At 40.2% G+C, this 25,048-nt stretch overlaps 1 protein-coding gene across 10 annotated transcripts in view; it reads right to left on the bottom strand.

The window, feature by feature from the left end:
- The window catches only part of UGGT1 (UDP-glucose glycoprotein glucosyltransferase 1), a 112,751-nt gene that overhangs the window by 68,337 nt on the left and 19,366 nt on the right, over positions 1-25,048 (bottom strand). For 9 of the 10 annotated variants that reach the window (XR_008500975.2, XM_054477102.2, XM_054477100.2 and 6 more), the window contains 10 exons: positions 22,266-22,440; positions 20,616-20,712; positions 19,509-19,587; positions 15,399-15,499; positions 14,569-14,668; positions 12,615-12,675; positions 8,408-8,499; positions 6,651-6,801; positions 2,548-2,667; positions 855-940 (listed from right to left, as the gene is read on the bottom strand). Coding sequence is in view for 9 of the 10 variants with exons in the window: in XM_054477102.2 (XP_054333077.1) it covers positions 855-940; positions 2,548-2,667; positions 6,651-6,801; positions 8,408-8,499; positions 12,615-12,675; positions 14,569-14,668; positions 15,399-15,499; positions 19,509-19,587; positions 20,616-20,712; positions 22,266-22,440 (1,062 nt within the window). In the remaining variant the exon portion in view is untranslated. Of the gene's footprint in view, positions 1-854; positions 941-2,547; positions 2,668-6,650; positions 6,802-8,407; positions 8,500-12,614; positions 12,676-14,568; positions 14,669-15,398; positions 15,500-19,508; positions 19,588-20,615; positions 20,713-22,265; positions 22,441-25,048 lie in introns of those variants that run through there. The other variant, XM_063647331.1, reaches the window with a different exon arrangement.

Here is a 25,048-nt window from a genome sequence, read left to right on the forward strand (position 1 = left end):
TCCAACTTCTCCATAAACCTTTGTGCTTCCCAAATATCTCAATGATTTTTTTTGTTTCCCTGAAATCCTAACGCACTTATAACTAACCAGAAGGACATAACCTAGCAGTTGATCACATATCTCCCTAAAGGGTTTGAAAGTATACAGAGGATCTTTTCCAAGAAGGTAGAATAAGGCATATATATTCACAGCATTTAGCCCAGTAGTAATCATGGAACACACAGTAATATTTATTGAAGAGTTATTTTCTTCTTTATTTTCACATTTTCTAAGAATTAAAATTTCACCAACATGTAAAATTACCAGAATTATTCAGAATGTAGGTGAAAATATCTTAGCATTTATATGTAAAACCTTTAAAAAATTTTTAAAAAAAACTGTTCTTAAAAGGACAGTGGAAATCCAGCCACTCAGTACCCTGTAGGCAGGTTTTGCAACACAAGTGAAGTAACTGTTACTGTTTGCATCTACAAAAGGCTGTGTATATGTTTAGTCCTTGACAGGCTAACAAGTTATTGGCAATGCTCTATATCTCTGCTGAAAGTGGAAATAGGTTTTGTGATGTGGACACTCACCTAGGAAAATTCCCTTCCATTGGGAAGCAAGCTGCAGCCAGAAACTATTTTTACATGGGCTATTTACTGATAATTCATTGGTGGTAAGCTTCTATTCATTGAGAAGCAAATTCTCAGTCCCAAAAGACACTGGCTTCATACTGACCAGAAGATAAAATTGCCATTAGTGATGTGCACTATTAATTATCCTACAACTCAGTAGCACCAGACTTGCATTTAAAAATGACAAATAAAACCTCAGCTAAATTAGATACATCATCAAATCAATACCAGTGTTACCTTAGTGGTATATGATTACTAAGGAACATCTCAGCTGTGTTAATCAACTCTGCTGTGGTCTCATGTGCTGGATCAACTATGAAAACCTGTTGAAGAAAGGGAAAAGAACACATGAAATGACATTTATTCAAGTATCTGTGGGCCGAGAAAAATGTTATGAGTCACTGTACATGAAGCCAACCTTTTTCGAGCTACGCTTGAACCACATAAAAGAGGACTTATATACATAGAAGCTACCTCCCTCTATGTTCAAAAAACGCGGTACTGAAGGGCTAGGTGATTTTCTCATGGACTTACGCTGATAACAAGGGAACTGTACTCCAGAGTGATGACGCCGCTTTTTCTACTACACCAAACGAAAACCAAGTTCAGCAACTCTCTCACCTTAAAAAGTGGAGCCTGCCTTTTTGTATATTCATTTCTGAGGATCTCTGAATTAAGAATTCACTTAGAACCTAATTCTTAGACCACAGTCACAGCTGTCAGGCAAGCACATAAACACATATTATGTGTTAAGCAACTTAGACGTATTCTCTCCCTTAATAAAGTTCAGACATGGTAAAACAGAACGAGATTTAAATTCTGACTAGAAAGGAAAGAAGTGGTTTCAAGAGAAAGAAAAGTGGCCAGGCATGGTGGCTCACGCCTGTAATCACAGCACTTTGGGAGGCCAAGGCAGGTGGATCACCTGAGTTCAGGAGTTTGAAACCAGCCCAGCCAATGTAGTGAAACCCTGTCTCTACTAAAAATACAAAAATCAGCCAGGTGTGGTGGCATGCGCCTGTAATTCCCACTACTGGGAGGTGAGGCAGGAGAATCGTTTGAACCCCAGGGGGCAGAGGTTGCAGTGAGCCGAGATTCTGCCACTGCACTCCAGCCTGGGCAACAGAGCAAGACTCCTTCTGGGGGAAAAAAAAGAGAGAGAGACAAGAAGAAAAGTAGAGAGGGTAATTTTCCTTGCAAGTTCTGAGGAGGCCAACCTTGGCACTAACCCTACCACTATCTCTTTCCCAGCTGTGTGAGGGAAGGGAAAGAAATAAGAGGGAAAAAGTGGGCCAATTAAGAACACTCTTTCTCTCTCTCTAAAGCAGTGCAAGATGGAATAACAAGTAGGAGTTGGCAAACAACCTTATTTAAGGGAATAAATTAAACTGCTGAATTTTAGGGATAAAGATATTAAAGAAAAACAGTAGCAATATGCTGTAATATACTGTAAAAAAAGAGCTATCTTAAAACTAATAAAACAATATTGCTATGAACCTAAAACTGCTCTAAAAAATATAAAGTCTTAAAATAAAAACAAACACATCACTGAATGGTGTGAAGAGTATGAAAAGAAAACTTATTCAATCTGGAAAAGCTGATTAGAAAAAATAAAAATTAAAAAATTAAAAATGTTTTAAAATTAAAAACAAATTAAAAGATTAAAACGATAGTCTAAACCTTCGTGTTAAAAATGAGCATTTCCCCACACTCTGAGGGGGGCTGTAATGCTCCTGTTACATCCCACAGCCCCACAAGTGGTCAGTACACGACAAAGCCCTTTCAGCCTGTGAACAGGGAGAGTATTTGGTGGAGGGTGGGGGAGGAAGCAGCTAGTAAAGGTGAGAAGTGACCATTCCACATGACAAAAAAAGAGGGACTAGGCCAAGGGAGAAACAGAGTTCACAGCCAGACAATAAGTTTTACTTACCATATTATGTAAGTTTTTCCTGATCTGCCGAATAACACCAGGAAAGGTGGGTCGAAGCAACTCTTGTAAACTAGAAGGCCACGAATTATATCTGCTATCAACCTCCAGGTTGTTGACCCACTACAAAAAATAACACAACAGGATGCATGCACATTAGGAACCAGTTAGTAAAATCTGCAATAATATCAATAAGACTTTAAAATATTTTAAGAAGAATCACGTGAGACAAGACCATTTTCAAAGATAAAAAGATTGGGTACAGTGGCTCACATCTGTAATCCTAGCACTTTGGAAGGACAAGGCAGGAGGATCGCTTGCGCTCAGGAGTTCGAGACCAGCCTGGGCAATAATAAGAGACCCCCATCTCTGCAAAAAAATATAAAAATTAGCCAGGCATGGTGGCTGCTGTCCCAGCCACTCAGGAGGCTGAGGCGGGACGATCACCTGAGCCCAAGGGGTTCGAGGCTGCAATGAGCCATGATCGTGCCACTGCACTCCAGCCTGAACAACAGAGCAAGACCCTATCTCAAAAAAAAAAACAAAAAAGATAAAAAGATCGAGTGGAAAAATGAGTGACTGAAAGATAAGCCGCAGAACAGATGAAAACATTTGTAATCTACAAACCCAATAAAGGACTAGCATCAAGAATGAAGAAAGACATAAAAATAAAAGAAGCGAAATACTTTTTTTTTTTGAGATGAAGTCTCTCTACTGACCAAGCTGGGGTGCAGTAGAGCAATCTCGGCTCACTGAAACCTCTGCCTCCCGGGTTCAAACGATTCTCGTGCCTCGGCCCCCCGAGTAGCCGGAATTACAGACACCCGCCAACACGCCCAGGGAATTTTTGTACTTTTAGTAGAGGTGGGGTTTCGCCATGTTGGCCAGGCTGGTCTTGAACTCCTGACCTTAAGTGATCCGCCCACCTCAGCCTCCCAAAGTGCTGGAATTACAGGCGTGAGCCACAGCACCCAGCCCTAAACTTTTTAAGAACAAAGGAAAAAATAAAACGTAAAAAAAAAATTGGAAAAAAGAAAAGAATATGAAAAATATACAGCAGAAACCCAAATGGGCAATAAACATAAGAAATGTGTACACCCTCAATTGTAATCTAGGAACTATGAGCTAAGACCTCAATGAAATTTCATACTCGCTGGACAGAAAAAGTGAAAGTTTGTCAAGATCAAGAATAGAAAAAGATATAGAGCAAAGAGAACTCTCATGCAATGCTGGTATGTGGACACTTTAGAGAACTGGATCTAATAAAGTTGAAGACTATATTAGTACTAATTTTTCTAAAATAAATGCAGTACTGCCAGGTGCGGTGGCTCATGCCTGTAATCCCAGCACTTTGGGAGGCCGAAGCGGGCAGATCACGAGATCAAGAGATCGAGACCATCCTGGCCAACATGGTGAAACCCCGTCTCTATTAAAAATACAAAAATTAGCTGGGCATGGTGGCATGCGCCTGTAGTCCCAGCTACTCGGGAGGCTGAGGCAGGAGAATCGCTTGAACCTGGGAGGCGGAAGTTGCAGTGAGCTGAGATCATACCACTGCACTCCAGCCTGGCGACAGAGCGAGACTATGATACAATACAATACAATACAATACAATACAATAATACAATAATACAATACAATATAATACAACACAACACACAACACAACACAACACAATACATGCAGTACCACTAAGTACTCTAGTTCCAGGTATCTACCCCAAATACATTCACATGTATACACAAAAAGAGAGGAAAAAAAAGCCTAATTAAAGTAGTGTTTACAACAGCAAAACATCAGAAACAACTTCATGTCCGCAAAGAGCAATGGTTCAGGAGGCTGAGGCAGGAGGACCTCTCGAACACAGGAGTTTAAGGCTGTGGTGAGCTATGATTGCATCCCTGCACTCCAGCAGGGTTTTGCCATGTTGGCCAGGCAGGTCTCCAACTCCTGAGCTAAAGTGATCCGCCCACCATGGCCTCCCAAAGTGCTGGGATTACTGGTGTGAGCCACTGTGCCTGACTGGATTATCCAAAAAAAATTTTTTTTTTTTTTTTTTGAGACAAGAGTCTCACTCTGTCACCTAGGCTGAAGTACAGTGGCGTGATCTCGGCTCACTGCAACCTCCGCCTCCCGGATTCAAGCAATTCTCCTGCCTCAGCCTCCCGAGTAGCTGGGATTACAAGCGTGTACCGCCACGCCCAGCTAATTTTTGTATTTTTAGTAGAGATGGGGTTTCACCATGTTGGTGAGGCTGGTCTTGAACTCCTCACCTCAAATGATCCACCCACCTCGGCCTCCCAAAGTGCTGGCATTACAGGCATGAGCCACTGTGCCTGGTCTCAAATTTTTAGAATATTAAATAGGAGTCAGGGAAGATGGCACATGCCTATGGTTCCAGCTACTCAGGAAGCTGAAGCAAGAGAATTGCTTGACCCCAGGAATTTGAGTCCAGCCTGGGCAACATAGTGAGACTCATCTCTAAAAAAAACAAAAGAAAGAAAGAAAAATATATTTGATAGAAAATAAAAGGATAAAATAAGGGACAAGGGAATGCACACCAACTTGAGAAAAGATATGAACTTCAGGAAGGAGAGGTGTGGCTGGTAAGGGACAAAGAAGGGCTTCAACTAAAACTGTTTTTTTTTTCCAAGAAAACAATTAAATCTGACACAAAATGATTAAATGTTAACATTTAGTAAGCATGATGATGGGTCCTATGGTTGTTAGTCCCTTTATGTTTGCATAAACATGTCATGTTGATGTTATTATCTTTTACTGTTTATAAGTACTTTTAACAGAAAAGCAAATGACATTAACAATGTCTTCATCAAAATAAGTTATATCACCGAGTATTAATTCAAGTAATGATTATCTACATTCTACATTATTTCTCTTAAATAAAATTTTTCTAAAATGAATGCAGTACAGAAACCAAAAAAAAATAAGATCAGCTCTCCCTTCATCTTATTTTTTACCACAACTGCCCAAGACGGCACTATTCCCCATATTCTCTATTTTTTTTTTTTTGTGACGGAGTCTTGCTGTCACCCAGACTGGAGTGCAGTGGCATGATCTCAGCTACCTGTAATCTCCACCTCCGGGTTGAAGCGATTCTCCTGCCTCAGCCTCCCGAACAGCTAAGATTAGAAGGTGTGCGCCGCCACACGCGGCTAATTTTTGTATTTTGAGTAGAGACAGGGTTTCACCATGTTGGCCAGGCTGGTCTCGAACTCCTGACCTTAGGTGATCCACCCGCTCCAGCCTCCCAAAGTGCTGGGATTACAGGCACGAGCCACCAAGCCCAGCCCTATTCCCCACATTCTCTGACAAATGACGAGACAAAGGCTCAGAAAGATCATATGGCAGGCAAAAGTCTATATAAATCCTTCAAATCTCAAATATCAAAATCCTACTAAAGAAGGTTCTTAGCTAAAAAGTGACATTTTCAATAGTAGTTTTAATTTACAGATGTCACATCACACAAGATCTGTATGCAATTGAGAAAATACAAACTAAACACTTTTTCCCAAGAGATGTTCAGCTGAATCCCAGGGGCATGCTCAAGTGAAAAAAATCACTGTCTTGGCCGGGCGTGCTGGTTCACGCCTATAATCCCAGCACTTTGGGAGGCAGAGGTGGGTGTATCACCTGAGGTCAGGAGTTTGAGACCAGCCTGACCAATATTGTGAAACCCCGTCTCTACTAAAAATACAAAAATTAGTCAGGCATGGTGGCAGGCTCCTGTAATCCCAGCTACTTGGGAGGCTGAGGCAGAAGAATTGCTTGAACCTGGGAGGTGGAGGCTGCAGTAAGCCAAGATCGTGCCACTGCACTCCAGCCTGGACAACAGAGAGAGACTCTGTCTTGAGAAAAAAAAAAAAAAAAATCATGTCTTAACCACATTAGCAACAATAACTCAACTTTTTGAAGCATTTAAGGGCCTACTTTATTACATACACAAAGTCCCATATAAGCAATTATAAATTTTTCACACCAACAAAAGAGATGGTGGGAGTAACTTCACCCTCATAAGAGACAAATCAGAAACCATAAAAAAGATTTCTGGTCAGAAAGTCCTTTGATCACCCTAACAAAATACTCACTGAAATAGCAGGACTCCGGATGTCTACTGCATAGTCTGCCTCAGAGGGCTGGATGTTCAGCTTCAAAACATTATGCAGAGAAAGGCCTTCTATTCCCAATCTATGCAGACCCTCCATTACCCGAGCTTCATTCCTCAACACATCAAACAGACTGGGGGGGGAAAAAAGAGGTATTTACTAGGAGAAAAAGCTTTTAAAAAATATTCTCACCATGAAAAAAATGTATCAGTTCAACCTCAATGCCAAATCAAATTAATTGAGAAATTAAAAAAGGGAACTCTTCTCCAAATTAATTGAGAAATTAAAAAAGGGAATAAACACACAAATTGAGGATAAAATAACCCTAAATCTATACTTTTACACCACATGATTTTAAAAACAGTACATTACTCTCTCTGTATTCTTTCTTATAACTGCATGTGTATTTACAATTATCTCAAAATAAAGATTAAAAAGAGATACTACATTATATATGCCTAATATATGTTTCAATGTCAGTACCAATTCACACAGGCAAACATATGACCACAGAAAAAAGCCTGAAAGAATCCACACCCAACTTAGAGGTTTGCTGGGAGAGATAGAAAAGATAGAGATGAACGGCTGGGCGCGGTGGCTCATGACTGTAATCCCTGCACTTTGGGAGGCCAAGGCGGGCGGATCACAAGGTCAGTAGTTCGAGACCAGCCTGGCCAACATGGTGAAACCCCATCTCTACTAAAAATACAAAAAAAAATAGCCGGGCATGGTGGCAGGTGCCTGTAATCCCAGCTACTCAGGAGGGTGAGGCAGGAGAATCGCTTGAACCCGGGAGGTAGAGGTTGCAGTGAGCCGAGACCGTGCCACTGGACTCCAGCCTGGGCAAGAGTGAGACTCCGTCTCCAAAAAAAAAGAAAAGATAGAAAGGAAGGAGAAATAAGATGTGATTAAAAAAATTTCTTTTGAGACTCTATCTCAAAAAAACAAATGAATAAAGTCTGAATTCTACCTGTCTGCTATCCACCCCAAAATCATGAAGACAATCGAATGCAATTTAATACTGAACATTTTACCAAAAAGTGGATATTCAAATAATATATGTAGACAGAACACCTTCTGAGACACATGAGACAGGTTTTTTTTGTTTTTTTGGTTTTTGAGACGGATTCTCACTCTGTTGCCCAGGCTGGAGTGCACGGGTGCAATCTCAGCTCACTGCAACCTCCGCCTCCCAGGTTCAAGTGATCCTCCTGCCTCAGCCTCCCAAGTAACTGGTACTACAGGTACGCACTACTAGGCATGGCTCATTTTTGTATTTTTAGCAGAGATGGGATTTCACCATGTTGGCCAGGCTGGTCTTGAACTCCTGACCTCAAGTGATCCACCGGCCTCAGCCTCCCAAAGTGCTGGGATTACAGGCATGAGCCACCGTGCCAGGCCCAGAGGCAGTATTTTTAATAAATGTACTTCACACTGTTCCAAAAGCCAAAGAACCTGTTCTTTTCTATGTTCCCATGGTTAAGTGGAAAAGTATAGCTTCTAAAAGGACAGCCTCAGAAAACACTCAGGCCTTGAACACACACTGCAACACAAGATGGAGACATGTCATCCTGCCCGCCCATCACAGCATGTGCCTACTACCTACGTCCACCCAGTGGGGCCTGGTAAGCCATCAGACTTTGCATCATGCCATATCAAGAAGGAACGGCAATATGAACATGTTACAAGGTGCTACGCATTACAAAAACCTTTCAGAGAATGAAAATTATTATCCATACCTGAATATATCCTGTGTATCTAAATCAATGTGAAGTCCATTGATGAAGAGGGCTGAATCTCCAGGTTGTAATCCTAACGTTCCCTTGAAATACTGAAAAATTTTAATAATTATTAGGGAGCTGTGAGAGAATGTTTTTAAAAAATTTTATTGTTTCTGGGCTTCACTACCTGTACAAATCTTGGCATCCTAAGGCAGGGCTAAGATTTGCTTCAAGATGCTGTTGGGATTCAATGGCAAGTAAGACAGGGGATAATACCACAGCGTATACACATTTCAAAACATGTTGTACACCACAAAAATATGCAATTTTTACTTCTCGATTTTAAAAAGAAGAGAAAAAAATAAGGAGATCATGGAAAGGTGTATCAATTGTGAACTGGAATTTCTTCCAAGAGAGAAGAATTCACATCTACTCACTCCCTGGCTGAGTGCACAGCACCCTCAGACGATTAAAAAAAGGCTGACCCAGGCCAGGCACAATGGCTCACACCTGTAATCTCAGCACTTGGGGAGGCCAAGGCAGGTGGATCACTTGAGGCCAGGAGTTGGAGACCAGCCTGGACAATGTGGCAAAACCCCATCTCTATTACAAATACAAAAATTAACCAGCTATGGTGGTGTACGCCTGTAGTCCCAGCTGCTTGGGAGGCTGAGGCACAAGAACCACTCAAACCCAGGAGGCAGAGGCTGCAGTGAGCCGAGATAGCACCACTACACTCCAGCTTGAACGATAGAGCAAGACTGTCTCAAAAAAAAAGACTGACCCTGAGCTGGTGAATAGAGTCATATCTATTTCTAGGACTGGACTCTGGTAATATAAATGGGTTCATTTTGGGAAAGTTCATCAAACGAATGACTGAGAATTTGTGTGCTTCTCTCTTTGTGTTTCATATATACATTTTGGGCTGGGCACAGTGGCTCATGCCTGTAATCCCAGCACTTTGAGAGGCCGAGGCGGGTGGATTACCTGAGATCAGGAGTTTGAGACCAGCCTGACCAACATGGTGAAACCCCATCTCTACTAAAATTACAAAAAATTAGCTGGGCATGGTGGCAAGTACCTGTAATTCTAGCTATTTAGGAGGCTGAGGCAGGATAACTGCTTGTACCTGGGAGGCAGAGGTTGCCATGAGCCTAGATCATGCCACTGCATTCAGCATGGGCGACAGAGCAAGACTCTGTCTCAAAAAAAAAAATACATTTTGGTCAGGCATGATGGCTCATGCCTGTAATCCCACCACTTTGGGAGGCCAAGGTGGGAGGATCATGAGGTCAGGAGATTGAGATCATCCTGGCCAACATGGTGAAACCCCATCTCTACTAAAAATATTAAAAAATTAGCTGGGCATGGTGGCACGCACCTGTAGTCCCAGCTACTTGGGAGGCTGAGGCAGGAGAATCACTTGAACTGGGAGGTGGAGGTTACAGTGAGCCGAGATCATGCCACTGCACTCCAGCCTGGGCGACAGAGCAAGACTCCATCTCAAAAAAAAAAAAAAAAAAAAAAAAAAAGTACATATTTATGCTTTAATAAAATGTTTTACTCAAAAAAAATTAAGACTCCATGAAACAGCAATATAGTATAATTTTGTCTTCCTTAGGGGGACAAAGGCCCAAATTTAAGATAAAATTTGATGTTTTTACTTTGGAAACTAAAAAGCAAATAAAAACTCCCAGTAAGGTTTTTCAATTTAGTAAACATTTGAGAAACATTTATTTATCCCTCAGATGTACTTAATTCACTAATATCTCAGATATAAAGATTAAGGAAATTTGGGGTAAAGATAGTGAATTGAACATAAGAACTTTTTTCCCTCCTGAAATTCTACTGAAATGTCACTAGAGCGACTTTTTCAGTTATAAATCCACAAAAACAAAGAGAACAGGAAAGAAAAAGGCCACCAAATTTTGGAAGCTGGAAGAGAGGTGGGTGAGGAGTCACTGTCCCAGCAGCCCTGAGAAAGCTGAATGTTAGACCAACAACAGGAAAGGTCAACAAGAAACTTGTGTCACCCTGTGGAACTCACCAAAGGCTCAGGAACTGGCAGCACACAGGACATGTACAAGGGGTGATCATTAGCTAAGTTCTGATATAAAGCCCTTTAAGACAAAACCCCCCAGCCCCCCAACTGATTTCCCACAGCCAGGTGACTGCGGTCGTGCTACCCCCTACTCCAGGAAAATGAAGGCTCATTCCCTGGAAAAGAACAAAACAGAACATCTGTGGACAATGGCAAATCGAGCACAAGGAGGACAGGGACCCCACACACATAACGGGGAATCGAAGGCAAGTCACCAAACGCTCTTCCCTACTGTGCTTCTACAGCTCTAGCAAACAGATTTCACCCACCAGCCAGAAGACTGACGGATCCTTTTCTGGAGACTGACAAGGACTGACCAACCCAAAAGAAAAGAAACAAAGATACTGTCATTGGGGTTCCCTAGGAAATGGTCACAACAGAACACCTTACAGTCACAAAGCCACATCATTAGGACTTCCAACCAGGTCCTTAGTGCCTCACTCTGAGTGTGATCACCAGACACCTATGGAAGGCCTCCACCACTAAAGAGACCAAAACCCAAAAACGCAGCTTAAGAGTAAACAGACTTTGCAGACAGAAAACACAAGCACCATTGTCTTCAGAGATACACAGGAACACCATAAAAAGAACAAAAAAAAAAAACCTGAAAATTAAATATTTGACAACTAAAGGAAAAAAGATACACACAGGTTGAAAACTCTTACCAGAAAGTTTTTTTTTAAAAAAAAGAGAAAAGAATAGGAAAGAAAAGACTTTTAAAGTTAAAAGGCCAAACTAGTCAAAGAGGTGCAACATTTAAAAAATAAATAAACACATATTTCTAGGAAAAGAAGAGAAACCAGAGAGAAGAAACACAAAGAAAGAATTTAAGAAAATTTCCCAAAGCTAAAGGAAATGATTTTCAAGATTTTAAGGGCCCACCAACCACCCAACAGTACAGAGATTTTTTTAAAAACACATATAATGAAATTTCAGATAACTAGAGTCAAAGAAAAGATCCTTAAGAGATCTCATACAAAGGCTTCAGACTTCTCATCAGCCACAATGGAAACTAAAATTCCAAGAGGCAATGCCTTGTTTCAAATTTTGAAATGACTTCCAATCCAGAATTGTATAACCTGCCAATATTGGATAACGAGCTATCAATAAAAACAAGTAGAAAGTTGGCTGGGCGCAGTGGCTCATGCCTGTAATCCCAGCACTTTGGGAGGCCGAGGCGAGTGGATCATGAGGTCAGGAGATCGAGACCATCCTGGCTAACACGGTGAAACCCCGTCTCTACTAGAAATACAAAAAAATTAGCCGGGAGTGGTGGCAGGCGCTTGTGGTCCCAGATACTTGGGAGGCTGAGGCAGAAGAATGGCGTGAACCTGGAAGGTGGAGCTTACAGTGAGCTGAGATCATGCCACTGCACTCCAGCCTGGGCAACAGAGCAAAACTCCGTCTCCAAAACAAAAACAAAAACAAGTAGAAAGTTGATTTCTCAGAATTTCAAATTTGCCTCCCAGGCAACTTTTCTCACAAAGAATGATGAGCTGTACCAAAACAAGGAAATAAACCAAAAACACAAAAGACATGGAATCAAGCAACAGAGGATCCAACAAAGGAGGTTAAAGGAAGGTCTCAGGATGACCGCATGCCCTGGGCATAAAGAGCAACTAGTCCATCTCAGACCACATCGAAACCAGGTAAAATCACAACATCCAGTATTGAGAAGATGGATAGACAGGAACAGTGCCAATATAGAATAGTGGTGGGACACTGAGGGGGAGGCAGTGAAAGAAAGTTAAACTTCATTGTTTAAATAGGAGGCCAATACATAATGTCTGAACGTGAAAAATAAAGTACCAATGTAAGCTAGAATTCTGGAGAGAAATATCAGAAGAATTAGCTAAATGTTGAAACGGAATGTCTTCAGGAACGGGGTGAGACATGTTAGGGGTGCTGCTTTCCTAAACAACACGGTAGCACCATTTCATGCTTTCAGTTATATGCATACTGAACCTTCATTAAAAACTAAAAATACAAAGATCACAGAAATGAAAAAATCACGATCTTAGATAAAAGAAGAGTGACACTGTTAAATGCTGCTAATTAAACTCAGATTTCCTTATCTTTAAAGACAGAATACAAAACAGGCCAGTATTTTCTATCGGTGAATACCTTCTGATTCTCTTCCACTTCGGTTCTAAGTTCTGAGCTCACAGCTGTTTTTGTTATTGCTCTAAGGAAATAAAAACATTATGAGTGCTTGGCTTAATATTTGATATAAAGTCTTCAATTTCCATATTTTAAAATATGAAACACATTATTCAATAAGTTAGAAAAAATTAAATGGAAAAACCTTAAATCTTTATAATTGATAAATATATTTCTCCTTTCTCAGATGTGTATATTTTTTGTAAGATACAAAATCAAAGAAATGTAGCAGCTATAGCATTATAAAACAGGTGCAGTTGTTTCCAAGTTCTTAAACATATGCACCCCATTTCTATATATGATCCCTACTGCTCTCAGGCTAAAAGGATAATGTTGAATACACCAAGGCAGCAGATTGCTCTTCCCACTTAAGCACTTACGGTGGAGGTGGAATCATTCAAGTATACCTTCAAGTAGCAGCTGGACTAAATGAGAATTCACTACATGATGTCTAAGTCCCAAATAAACAAACTTAGTTATAAAATATCTCACATCAGAAGTCAAAACACTTTATTCAGTGACTCAAGAAAATGACTGGGAACCATTCAAGTCAATAGTTTCTAAAAATGTGGCTTTTAAAACAATTTTGCCTTGCATTTATGAGATGTGCAGCAACATTACAGAATCGAAGGCAATGTCAGAAAACATACAAACAAAATCTTTTTTTTTTTTTTTTAGACGGAGTTTCGCTCTTGTTGCTCAGGTTGGAGTGCAATGGCATGATCTTGGCTCACTGCAACCTTCGCCTCCCGGATGCAAGCGATTCTCCTGCATCAGCCTCCCGAGTAACTGGGATTACAGACCCCTGCCACCACGCCCAGCTAATTTTTTGTATATTCAGTAGAAAAGGGGTTTCACCATGTTGGCCAGGCTGGTCTGGAACTCCTGACCTCAAGTGATCCACCCACCTCGTCCTCCCAAAGTGCTGGTATTATAGGTGTGAGCCACCATGCCTGGCCCACTTCCCCTTTTTGGGCACCAGACAAGGCGGGTGGATCACCTGAGGTCAGGAGTTCCAGACCAGTCTGATCAACATGGCAAAACCCTGTCTCTACTAAAAATACAAAAATTAGCCAGGCCTTGGCCTCCCAAAGTGCTGGGATTACAGGAGTGAGCCACCAAGCCCGGCCCAAACAAAATCTTATTCTGTCACTGTGAACTAGTCACTTAGCCTCTATGATTCAGTTTCTTCAAGATTCAATAAGATGACATATGTAAAACCTTTCATGAAGAAAACTACTATGGTCTGGGACAGACTCTAGATTAGTTAGTTATATGAGCAAGACTCATCCAATCCTGAAAGGCAGGTATTTTTATTCTCATTCCACTGCTGAGGAAACTGAGGTAAACAGAGGTTGTTTATTTGCAAAGGTCACACAACTAATAAGTGGGAGTGCTAAGAACATAACCTAAATCTGTGACTTCAACCACACAATGCATGGTCTTGTCATCTTCAAGACACAGAGCACCATCTGCAACAGTAGTGGTGGTGGTCATAAAGAATATTAATTTTCGCCAGGCGTGGTGGCCCACGCCTGTAATCCCAGCACTTTGGGAGGCCAAGGCGGGCAGATCACTTGAAGTCAGGCGTTCAAGACTAGCCTGGCCAACACAGTGAAACCCTGTCTCTACTAAAAATACAAAAACTTAGCTGGGCATGGTGACGCACATCTGTAGTACCAGCTACTTGGGAGGCTGAGGCAGGAGAATCGCTTGAACCTGGGAGGCGGAGGTTATAGTAAGCCGAGATTGCACCATTGCACCCTAGCCTGGGCAACAAGAGCGAGACTCCATCTCAAAAAAAAAAAAAAGAATCTTAATTTTCTAGGAATTTTCATATTGTTATTACCTCATTTGGCAAGTGAACATGACGATAACTGGGTATGATGTTAAGGAGAAGAGCATTATTCTACATTACCTGGCTTTGGTAGGAAAATTCTGACTAAGATCCTTCATGACAACCAAAGCCAACTCAACAGGAGAAGCCAAGATTCGAGCAGCAGTCTGGAAACTGAGATCTGCAACAATGTCAAATATAATTAAAAGTGGATTAATCTAATGCAATGAGAAGCAGAAAACAAAATCCACATTTACTTCCCACTCTTTTCTTGGTAATTAAGAATGTCTTAGAAGGCAACCATTCCAGAGAGTGCCCATGATTTAATTTCAGGTTTTATTCACTTCAAAGATCTCTGGAGTATTCAGTAGAGCCGTTTCTGATATATCTGTGAAAACACTAGGGCACACAACTAACGCATATAGCAGAGGCTAAATCAGGCCCAAGTCCTTTTCCCTTTTCTAAATTTACAATACATCACAAAATACAGCATGAAGACTTTTAGTAAACGATGTTGGGGAAAAAAACTTGAAAAATAGTTCTTTGGAACAGAGAAAACACACACATCCTGCCACAATGACATGTCTTTAACACTCTATAGATAAATAGTTAAAGAAATGTATATATATAGAAACTTAGGACTATGACCTGTTTCTCATATTACAAGTTTATGTATGGTCACACAGAAAGACTTGCCACTTGTTTATATATATTACTTTCACCTAGTGTTATCTGTTTACAAAAGGACTTCCTTTCTTCCCTGATTAATCGTAATTAATCACTCTTATCTTTAAAATCTGAGGCACCCTCAGAATCACGTACTACATACAATTAAATTCAAATTTTGCATTTTTTAAAGCCATAAAACTTAGCCAAAAAGTAGGCCAATGACCTCTCCCTGTTTTCATTACCTTGCAACTGCCAAACTTTTAAAGGTGCCATTTCATTGGTGCTCTCTACAAGATGCTTTCTGAGTTCTTTCAACTGTCCCTCCAGGTCGGGGTGCAGATCTCTAAAAGAAACATAAAAATCAGTCCTTTTCATTATTTTTTCTTTCCTGGAGCATAAGAAGAAGTAAATCAACATTATCTTCATGGTTTTCCTCTCCCAACCCTAGGAAATTTTCTACAACATAGGGGGAAAAAATGAAGTATAATTATTCCTCTTTAAAAAAAATAGAAAATTAGAAGCTAGTTTAAAACTCATAAAATTTATAGAAAAATGGTTAGAATAGTGATTCCCTATGAGGTAGATAAGGAGACTGAGAGTGGTTAAGAAAGGAGACTTTTCAGGCCAGGTGTGGTGGCTCACGCCTGTAATCCCAGCCACTGAGAAGGCCAAGGCAGGAGGATCACATGAGCCCAGGAGTTCCAGGTCAGCCTGTGCAACATAGCAAGACCTTGTCTCTTAAAAAAAAAAAAAAAAAAAAGAAAGAAAGGAACAAAGGAGACTTCAGCTATACCTGCAGTGTTTACTGAGCTGTTTTATTTTTTGTTTGTTTTCCTTTGTTCTTAAAGTAAAAAAAGGCTTATACTGGGAAAAAAAGAAAGCTTAATAAATAGTTCTATAGAAGAGAAAAGCAAGTATGACAACAGCAATCTATTCTGGGTTGTAAGTATGTGGGAGTAAATTTTTCTCTATGCTTTTGTGAATCATTTTAATTTCTCAAAGTAAAACTGAGGGGAAAAAAACTGCTGCCAGCCCCAGAATGAGTTTGCTTTAGCCTACGTGCTCATACATCTCTTAGTAACATGAATACAATTTAGGCTAACCATAGTTACTGGGTTTTATCTTTAAATATAGCATATTCCACTATAGTAAAGGAGAAGTGATCTGGGGCAGATGTAACATTTACATCAGACAGACAGATGGCTAGTACATTACTTTTTTCTTTTAAATGCCATAAACTCAAAATTTTGTTTTTGTTTTTTTTTTTTTCTTTGAGACAGAGTTTCACTCTTGTTGCCCAGGCTGGAGTGCAATGGCGTGAACTCCTGACCTCGTGATCCGCCCGCCTCAGCCTCCCAAAGTGCTGGGATTACAGGCGTGAGCCACCATGCCCGGCTAACTCAAAATTTCTTAATACAACATACAGAAATTAAAATTCCCTCAGACCGTTCACTGTCCAACCAACCCACTTCCTGTCAGTTACTACAGCCTGAGCATCCCAAATCCAAAATTCTGAAATCCAAAATGCTCCAAAATCCAAAACTCATTAAATGTCAACATGACATCAAAGGAAATGTTCACTGAAGCATTTCAGGTTTCAGATTTTCAGACTTGGGGTGCCCAGCTGGTAAGTATCATGCAAATATTCCAAAATTAAAATCTGAAACTCTAGTTCTAGTTTAAGCATGTCAGAAAAAAGACACTCAACCTATACAAACTCTTAAATACCAAAAATGAGGCCAGGCGTGGTGGCTCACACCTGTAATCCTAGCACTTTGGGAGGCCAAGGTGGGCAGATCCCTTGAGCCCAGGAGTTCAAGGCCAGCCTGGGCAACATGGCAAAACCCCATCTCTACCACAAATACAAAAACTGAAGTGAGAGGATCACCTGAGCCTGGGGAGGTGGAGGCTGCAGCAGGCCATGATGGCGCCATTGCACTCCAGCCTTGGTGACAGACTGAGAGCCTGTCTCAAACAAAAAAAAAAAGGTCTAATTACTTTGGATAGCTAAATAACTATTCTGAATGTCCAAAAGGTAAAACAGCCTCAATATTCTTGATAATACCTTTGTGCTGTGAATGCATAAAATCATAATGCTACCCAAAAAATAAACATAAACAATATAAATATGAAAAAAGATTCTGAAGCTGGGAGTGGTAGCTCACACCTGTAATTCTAACACTTTGGGAAGCCAAGGCAGGACAATCACTTGAACCCAAAGTTCAAGACCAGCCTAGGCAATATAGCAAGACTTTATCTCTACAAAACATTTGAAAATTAGCCAGGCATGGTGGCACACAACTGTAGTCCCAGCTATTCGAGAGGGTGAGGTAGGAGGATCCCTTGAGCCCAGGAAGTCCAGGCTGCAGTGAGGCATGATTGTGCCACTGCTCTCCAGCCTGGGTGACAGAGCAAAGCCCTGTCTCAAAAACATTTTTTTAAAAAAGGATTCTGGAAGCCTGAGTCAAATAAAAATAGAATATGATTACATTCTAATGAGGCCAAAACTGATATTAAACAAGAAGAAATGTATATATATGTAGGATGAACTCAACATGTAATTCAATGTAAACTAAGATATCTCTTCTAAATTGTTAATCTGGTTATTTCACTTGGCCAAATCTCAAAGCTGAAGTACATAAAACTGAGTTTAGCATATACTATTTTATTTGATCACTTTCTCTCTCTTTCCCTCTCTCTCTCTCTCACACACACACACACACAATGTCCTAATAAAAATTTCCAGGTAAAGCAGAATTCAGGGCTCTAAACAATTATCAAGCCATGAGGGAAATAACTTCAACTTTTAGAATAACAGCTAGAAGACTTTCCAGGCCAGGCAGGGTGGCTCACACCTGTAATCCCAGCACTTTGGGAGGCCAAGGCGGGCAGACCACGAGGTCAGGAGATCAAGATCATCCTGGCTAACACAGTGAAACCCCGCCTCTACTAAAAAAAAAATACAAAAAATTAGCCAGGCGTGGTGGCGGATGCCTGTAGTCCCAGCTACTTGGGAGGCTAAGGCAGGAAAATGGCGTGAACCTGGGAGGCAGAGCTTGCAGTGAGCCAAGATCGTGCCACTGCACTCCAGCCTGGGCAACAGAGCAAGACTCCGTCCCAAAAAAAAAAAAAACTAAGTAACAGCTAAGAAGACTTTCCAGCTATAAAATACTATGATGCTTACATTAATTGGTTATGATGATGCTTTCATTAAATGATTACATAATTATGGAATTTTTTTAAATACCATTTCCTTTCACATAAAGCAAATTCTAATAAAATGTTTTTTTCTGAGCTGGGCGCCATGGCTCATGCCTGTAATCCCAGCACTCTGGGAGAGCGAGGCGGGCAGACCACTTGAGGCCAGGAGTTCAAGACCAGCCTGGCCAACATGGCGAAACCCCGTCTCTACTAAAAATACAAAAGTTAGCCGGGCATGGTGGTGGGTGCCTGTAATCCTAGCTACTCAGGGGGCTGAGGCAGGAGAATCACTTGAACCCAGGAGACGGAGGTTGCAGTGAACTGAGATTGCGCCACTGCACTCCAGCCTGGGCAACAGAGCAAGACTCCATCTCAAAAAAATAAATAAATAAAAATAATAATAATAATAAAATGTTTTTTCCATTGAGCATGTATAAAATTTACTATACCTATTTTGCATTTTTGCTCAGACTATGTTTGAAAAAAACTTTTAAATACATTTTTTTCCTGGGAAAATATTAAGTGAAACAATTCAATTTCTCCTCTTACGGCAATCAAAAAATGGTATGTAACTTAATGCCATCAACTGAGAGGCAAGAAAAATGCACTTAAACTGTGGGCAGATAGCCATAGTATCAATTAAGAATAATGTGCTTCAGGCTGGGCGCAGTGGCTCACGCCTGTAATCCCAGCACTTTGGGAGGCTGAGGCGAGTGTGGATCACTTGAGGCCAGGAGTTTGAGACCAGCCTAGCCAACATGGCGAAACCCCATCTCTGCTAAAAATACAAAAATTAGCTGGGTGTAGTGGTGCACGCCTGTAATCCCAGCTACTCAGGAGGCTGAGACAGAAGAATCACTTGAACGTGGAAAGCGGAGGTTGCAGTGAGTCGAGATCATGCCACTGCACTCCAACCTGGGCGACACAGAGAGACTGTCTCCAAAAAAAAAAAAGAATAAAAGAATAATGTGAAATCATAAACTGTACTATAAACTAAGTGGTTGACTCTCCACACAGGATTGCATACATAAAGTACTATTAGGAGATGGGTAACTCAGACAGTAATGAGTAAGATGATGCTTAAAATGCAAGAAAGCCTAGAGGCTTAAGGAAAATGAGGGCGTTTCCCAAAATATACAGAACACACATACCTCAATTTTCCAAAGAGGAACCCCTGAACCTCATCAATAGGATCATTTTCACCAATCACTGTGGTGTTTACCTCAGTTCCTATGAAAGAATAGAAAATACATATTAATAACTGCTCAGATTTGAAACAAAAATGTTACTAGTCTCATAAACTTCATAAAATTGAATAATGTGAAAAAAATCAGAAACCCCTGAAATTATACCATTTAAAATGTTGACTATCACAATTACCCTTTGGCAATGGTTCTTTAAACAAACAGAATAAATGCATTTTAATATCTCCTGTGTTCCTGGATAAAGAATGCATTTTTCCCTTAAACTTTGGAAAATTTTACATGCTAAAAACTTCAAAATTAATACATTTAAACATTATGGACAATTATGAAATTAATAGTTTTAAACACTATGAACAAAGAATTTTTCAATATTAAAATTCTGAAGAATTTATGATTAGTCAACTTAATCCTAAATACAACTATTGAAGAAAACAGAATGATGAGGTAGTAGTTTATTTTCCATCTGCTTTACTACTCAAATTGATTTTTTATCTTTAAAATGAGCTTAAAAGAAATGAAAAAATAGCATTTAAAACTTGTAGATAAAATAACAAATTCAAAACCCTAGAGTATTACAACAGAAAGTATCCACAGTAAACTGTTCCATGTACAGAAATAATAAACAACATAAAATTGTTTGTTAAATACAGGATACTTTAAGATTTCACGTTGGAGTCACAAATAAATGGCTATTTGTAAATCCCATATAACATCAACAATAGCTACCACTTGCTGAACGTTTTCGGGCAAACCACTGTGCCAGGTTCTTTTTTTGTGTGTTTTTTTTTTTAGTACATGAAAAAATTCTTTCCTTACACATCTTATTTATTCCTCCCCCATACTGGAAGAGACATGTATCATTACCTGCACTTTACACAAGAGAAAACTGGGACCTAGGGAATCTGCTTAAGGGTCACCCACTCAGATGTAACAGAACCAGGATGCAAACACAGGTTCAGCATACACCTAAATCTATTATTTTTCATATGGAAACAAACTCCCCTTTAACTCATATTTGAAGAAAGCACACTGGTCCCATTTTTACAAATTCACCTTTCACCTGAGTATCATCCTTGGCCTTGTACTCAGTGCTCTTAATGGCCAATTCCACACCATAGCCAGAGAGGTAAACAGGCTCCTTCCTGGGATTCTGCAAGTAAAGCAAGAATTCCATCATTACCACCTAGCTCTTTCTATGTCACAGTGCACACGGCATGACCATGTTAATGTTGCATCTACTAGCCATCACCTAGGATTATGCCCTCAAAATATCTTTAAATTGTTTGTTAAGGATATTAACTATATGGCTAAGAAAGTTCACTAAACAAATTTTTTTAGTCCAAAACCTACCAAAAACTCAAGAGTAATAAAAGCACTTATCTACCATTAAAATATTGATTATATGTTTTAAAAATCAATTCAGAGTCTATATTCTCTCCTTATAAAATCCTAGGCTTCTTTACATGTTGTAGGCTGCCACAGCTGTGGGAATGGAATTCCAAGGTAGAAGCAAAACCAGATGAATGGACAGCTGAAAGTGCAATGGTCCCAACCATAAGAAATGGAGAAAAAGAAGTTCCAGAACCTACAGAGCCGGGTTGAAAGCTGGTGAGGTCTCAGTCCCAGAGGTGTTTTTTGAGGCCCATGGGAGTATGCTTTTTATTAAATTTAAATGCCTTCGAGCAGAGCTTGGAGTGACCAGATGTCACAGGCTCACCAGCATCCTGACTGAAGATGGCCCTTCAGACGTTAACATCCATCCTAACAGCTATGAAACGGGCAGAGGGAGAGTCAAAAACTGGACTTCGATAAAACTTTCTGCTTGTACAAATTTTCATTTAAAATTTTATGGCCAGGCACAGTGACTCATGCCTGTAATCCCAGCACTTTTGGAGGCTGAGGCAGTCAGATCACCTGAGGTCAGGAATTCAAGACCAGCCTGGCCAACATGGTGAAACCCCGTCTCTACTAAAAATAAAAAAAATTAGCCAGCATGGTGGCGAGTGCCTGTAATCCCAGCTACTCGGGAGGCTGAGGCAAGGGAGTCACTTGAACTCAGGAGGCGGAGGTTGCAGTGAGCTGAAATTGCGCCACTGGACTCCAGCCTGGGCAACAGAGCGAGACTCTGTCTAAAAAATAAATAAATCAATAAATAAAATTTTTATTTTTTTTTTGCATGAACTTAGTACTGAGCTTATTATGACATAGAAACTTTAAAGGGCTAACAACCTTTACATATAAATATTTTAAATAACTAAATATTACAGAGTCTTTAAAAGCTTAATATTACACCAAGTCTACCTATGAATTGCCTGTTTAGAAAATCCTCCCCCTTCCACCAAAGAAAAAAGTGGCAAAGAGAAAACGGAAGAAAAAAGGTTGGAAAGGAAACTGAATTCAACAATCAGTTCCATAGTATGATGACCATATATTAAAACCGGAAAAGATTATTTACGTGGTTCATTTTGAAATAAAATGTAAACTTTATCAAGCCACTTTTTTAGCATGTTTTATATTTCTTTAGAAAGCCAAGCAAAGCAGATCATATATGCAAATAATAGGCTCAATGAAACTACTGGATTTATCAAAAAAGGGATTCAAATAACTAGATTATTTTATAAAGAGGGAGATTATTAGCTTATGTTCTAAGGTCATGCTAGGCAAATTACATTCAAAACAGGTGTAAAATAAGTCAATACTTACAAATACATAGTGTCTGAACACATAATTGATTTTGCCTGCATTGCTTTTTGATATAAGCTGACGGTGAAAATTGGAAAATTCCTCAGAGCCAATCTCAGAGTAGAAAATCACCACAGGGCTTTCAGGATTAGATGAGGGATATCTGTGATCTCCTTTGAACAATAAAGGTTTGGGTCTGAAAATAAATAATAAAAGCTTAAAACTTTAAAAATAATTGTGAAACACTAAAAATGTCACAAAATATAAAGTACAGTTATGAAAATTTAAAGATTATAAGCATCTTAATATGATCTTAAATATTTTTCACTTACTAAGATTACTATCAGGTATGAGTCTTATTTATTCATGATTAAAAATAACAAAAGTACATTATAAAAAATACTAACTATAAAATGTAAACACTGGCAGGTCCAGTGCGTGATGCCTGTAATCATAACTAAGAGGAAGCCTGGGCAACATGGCAAAACCTCAACTCTACAATAAATAACGAAAATTAGCTGGGTATGGTGGCGTGCACCTGTAGTCCCAGCTACCTGGGAGGCTAAGGTGAGAGGATCACCTGAGCCCCAGAGGTCAAGGGTGCAGTGATCCATGATCATGCCACTGGACTCAAGCCTGGGTGACAGAATGGGACCCTGTCTCAAAAAAAAAAAAACCGAATAAAATAAATCTCAATTAATAACAGCTACCAATTCCTAAAAGGGGAGGAAAAGGGCCAAAATAGGATACATATTCAAATGACTACTAAAACTTGAGTATGTATATATGTAATATATATATAAGATAGTATTTTTTTTTGGTGTTTTTTTTTGTTTTTTGGGTTTTTTTTTTTTTTGGAGATGGAGTTTCATTCCTGTTGCTCAGGCTGGAGTGCAATGACATGGTCTCGGCTCACTGCAACCTCTGCCTCCTGGGTTCAAGCGATTCTCCTGCCTCAGCCTCCTCAGTAGCTGGGATTACAGGCATCCACCACCACACCCGGCTAATTTTTGTATTTTTAGTAGAGACAGTGTTTCGTCATGTTGGCCAGGCTGGTCTCAAACTCCTGACCTCAGGTGATCCACCCACCTCAGCTTCCCAAAGTGCTGGCATTACAGGCATAAGCCGCCAGGCCCGGCCAATATAATATGTTATATTATGTTATATTTTGAGAAGTCCTCAGTCTGTCACTTAGGCTGGAGCGCAGTCGCATGATCGCTCAGCTCACTGCAGCCTCGATCTCTAGGGCTCAAGGAGGGACTACAGGTGCACGACACTATGCCCAGCTAAATTTTGTATCTTTTGTAGACATGGGTTTTGTCATGTTGCCCAGGCTGGTCTCAAACTCCTGACTCAAGCGATCCACCCACCTCAGCCTCCCAAAGTTCTGGGATTATAGGCATGAGCCACCACGGCTGGCCAAGTATATTTTTCTACCATATAAATAGAATATGATTAGCTTTTTACTTAAAAATATAAGTATAGGCCGGTCGTGGTGGCTCATTCCTGTAATCCCAGCACTTTGGGAGGCCGAGGCACGCGGATCACGAGATCAGGAGATCAAGACTATCCTGGCTAACACAGTGAAACCCCGTCTCTACTAAAAATACAAAAAATTAGCCAGGCATGGTGGTGGGTGCCTGTAGTCTTAGCTACTTGGGAGGCTGAGGCAGGAGAATGGTGTGAACCCGGGAGGCAGAGCTTGCAGTGAGCTGAGATGGCATCACTGCACTCCAGCCTGGGCGACAGAGCGAGACTCCATCTCAAAAATAAATAAATAATAAATAAATTAATTAAAATATAAGTATAAATAATGCAAAAAGCAGAGGATGACATTAAGCATATTACTTGCCAATTATACTAAGTCTATCTCCTCTACTATTTTTACTACTATGATCTTCCTAATGGACGTTTTTGTTTCTGTTTTTGTTTTGGAGTCAGGGTCTCACTCTGTTGCCCAGGCTAGAGTGCAGTGGCATGAACAGGGCTCACTGCAGTCTCTACCTCCTGGGCTAAAGTGATCCTCCCACCACAGCCTCCCGAGTAGCTGGGACCAAAGGCGTGTGCCTGGTTACTGCCACCACACCCAGCTACTTTTTGGAGAAACTGGGTCTCACTTTGTTCCACAGGTTGGTCTGGAATTCCTGGGATCAAGTGATTCTCCTGCCTCAGCCTGCCAAAGTGCTGGGACTACAGGCTTGTGCCCCCAATGGACTTAACATTTCAGTTTTCCTCATAAATTTTAAAACTTTTCCCAAAAAAACTTATCTAAGCATGGCATCAAGATATTAACAGATCTTAATGCACAGACTTTATGACCTACCAGTCTCTATTATAATAAACTATATAACTCAGCAGAAAGTAAAGACATGAATACGGATGCTCCATATAGCCTTATTGTAACAGGACGAAATGACTTAAAAATCCATCAGTAAGAGGTAAATTACCGATTATGGGACAGTCTTACATAGGTTATGCATGTGTTAAAAATAATGAGGTAAACCCACTTGTACTAAATTGAAAGATACCTTTTATAAAAATAAAACTACCTACATGTATAAATTTAAAACCATAGAAAAAAGTCTGAAGGTATGTATATATGCCAAACCATTAAAAGTAGTTACCGCCTCTCAGAGACAGGAGACGCTGTTGTTCTTTTCTTCATAAAGGTGTGCATTATTGTTGTAGCAAATTAAAGTTTTTTAAAGGAATTACAAAGCCATCAATTTTGTTTCCCCCAAGAGAGAGCACTACTGCATGACCATGCAGCCATTTCTGAATGTCCATGCCTTGACCCGGAGATG

Source organism: Pongo pygmaeus, chromosome 11 (genome assembly GCF_028885625.2).
Source record: "Pongo pygmaeus isolate AG05252 chromosome 11, NHGRI_mPonPyg2-v2.0_pri, whole genome shotgun sequence".
NCBI classification, from domain to species: Eukaryota; Metazoa; Chordata; class Mammalia; order Primates; family Hominidae; genus Pongo; species Pongo pygmaeus.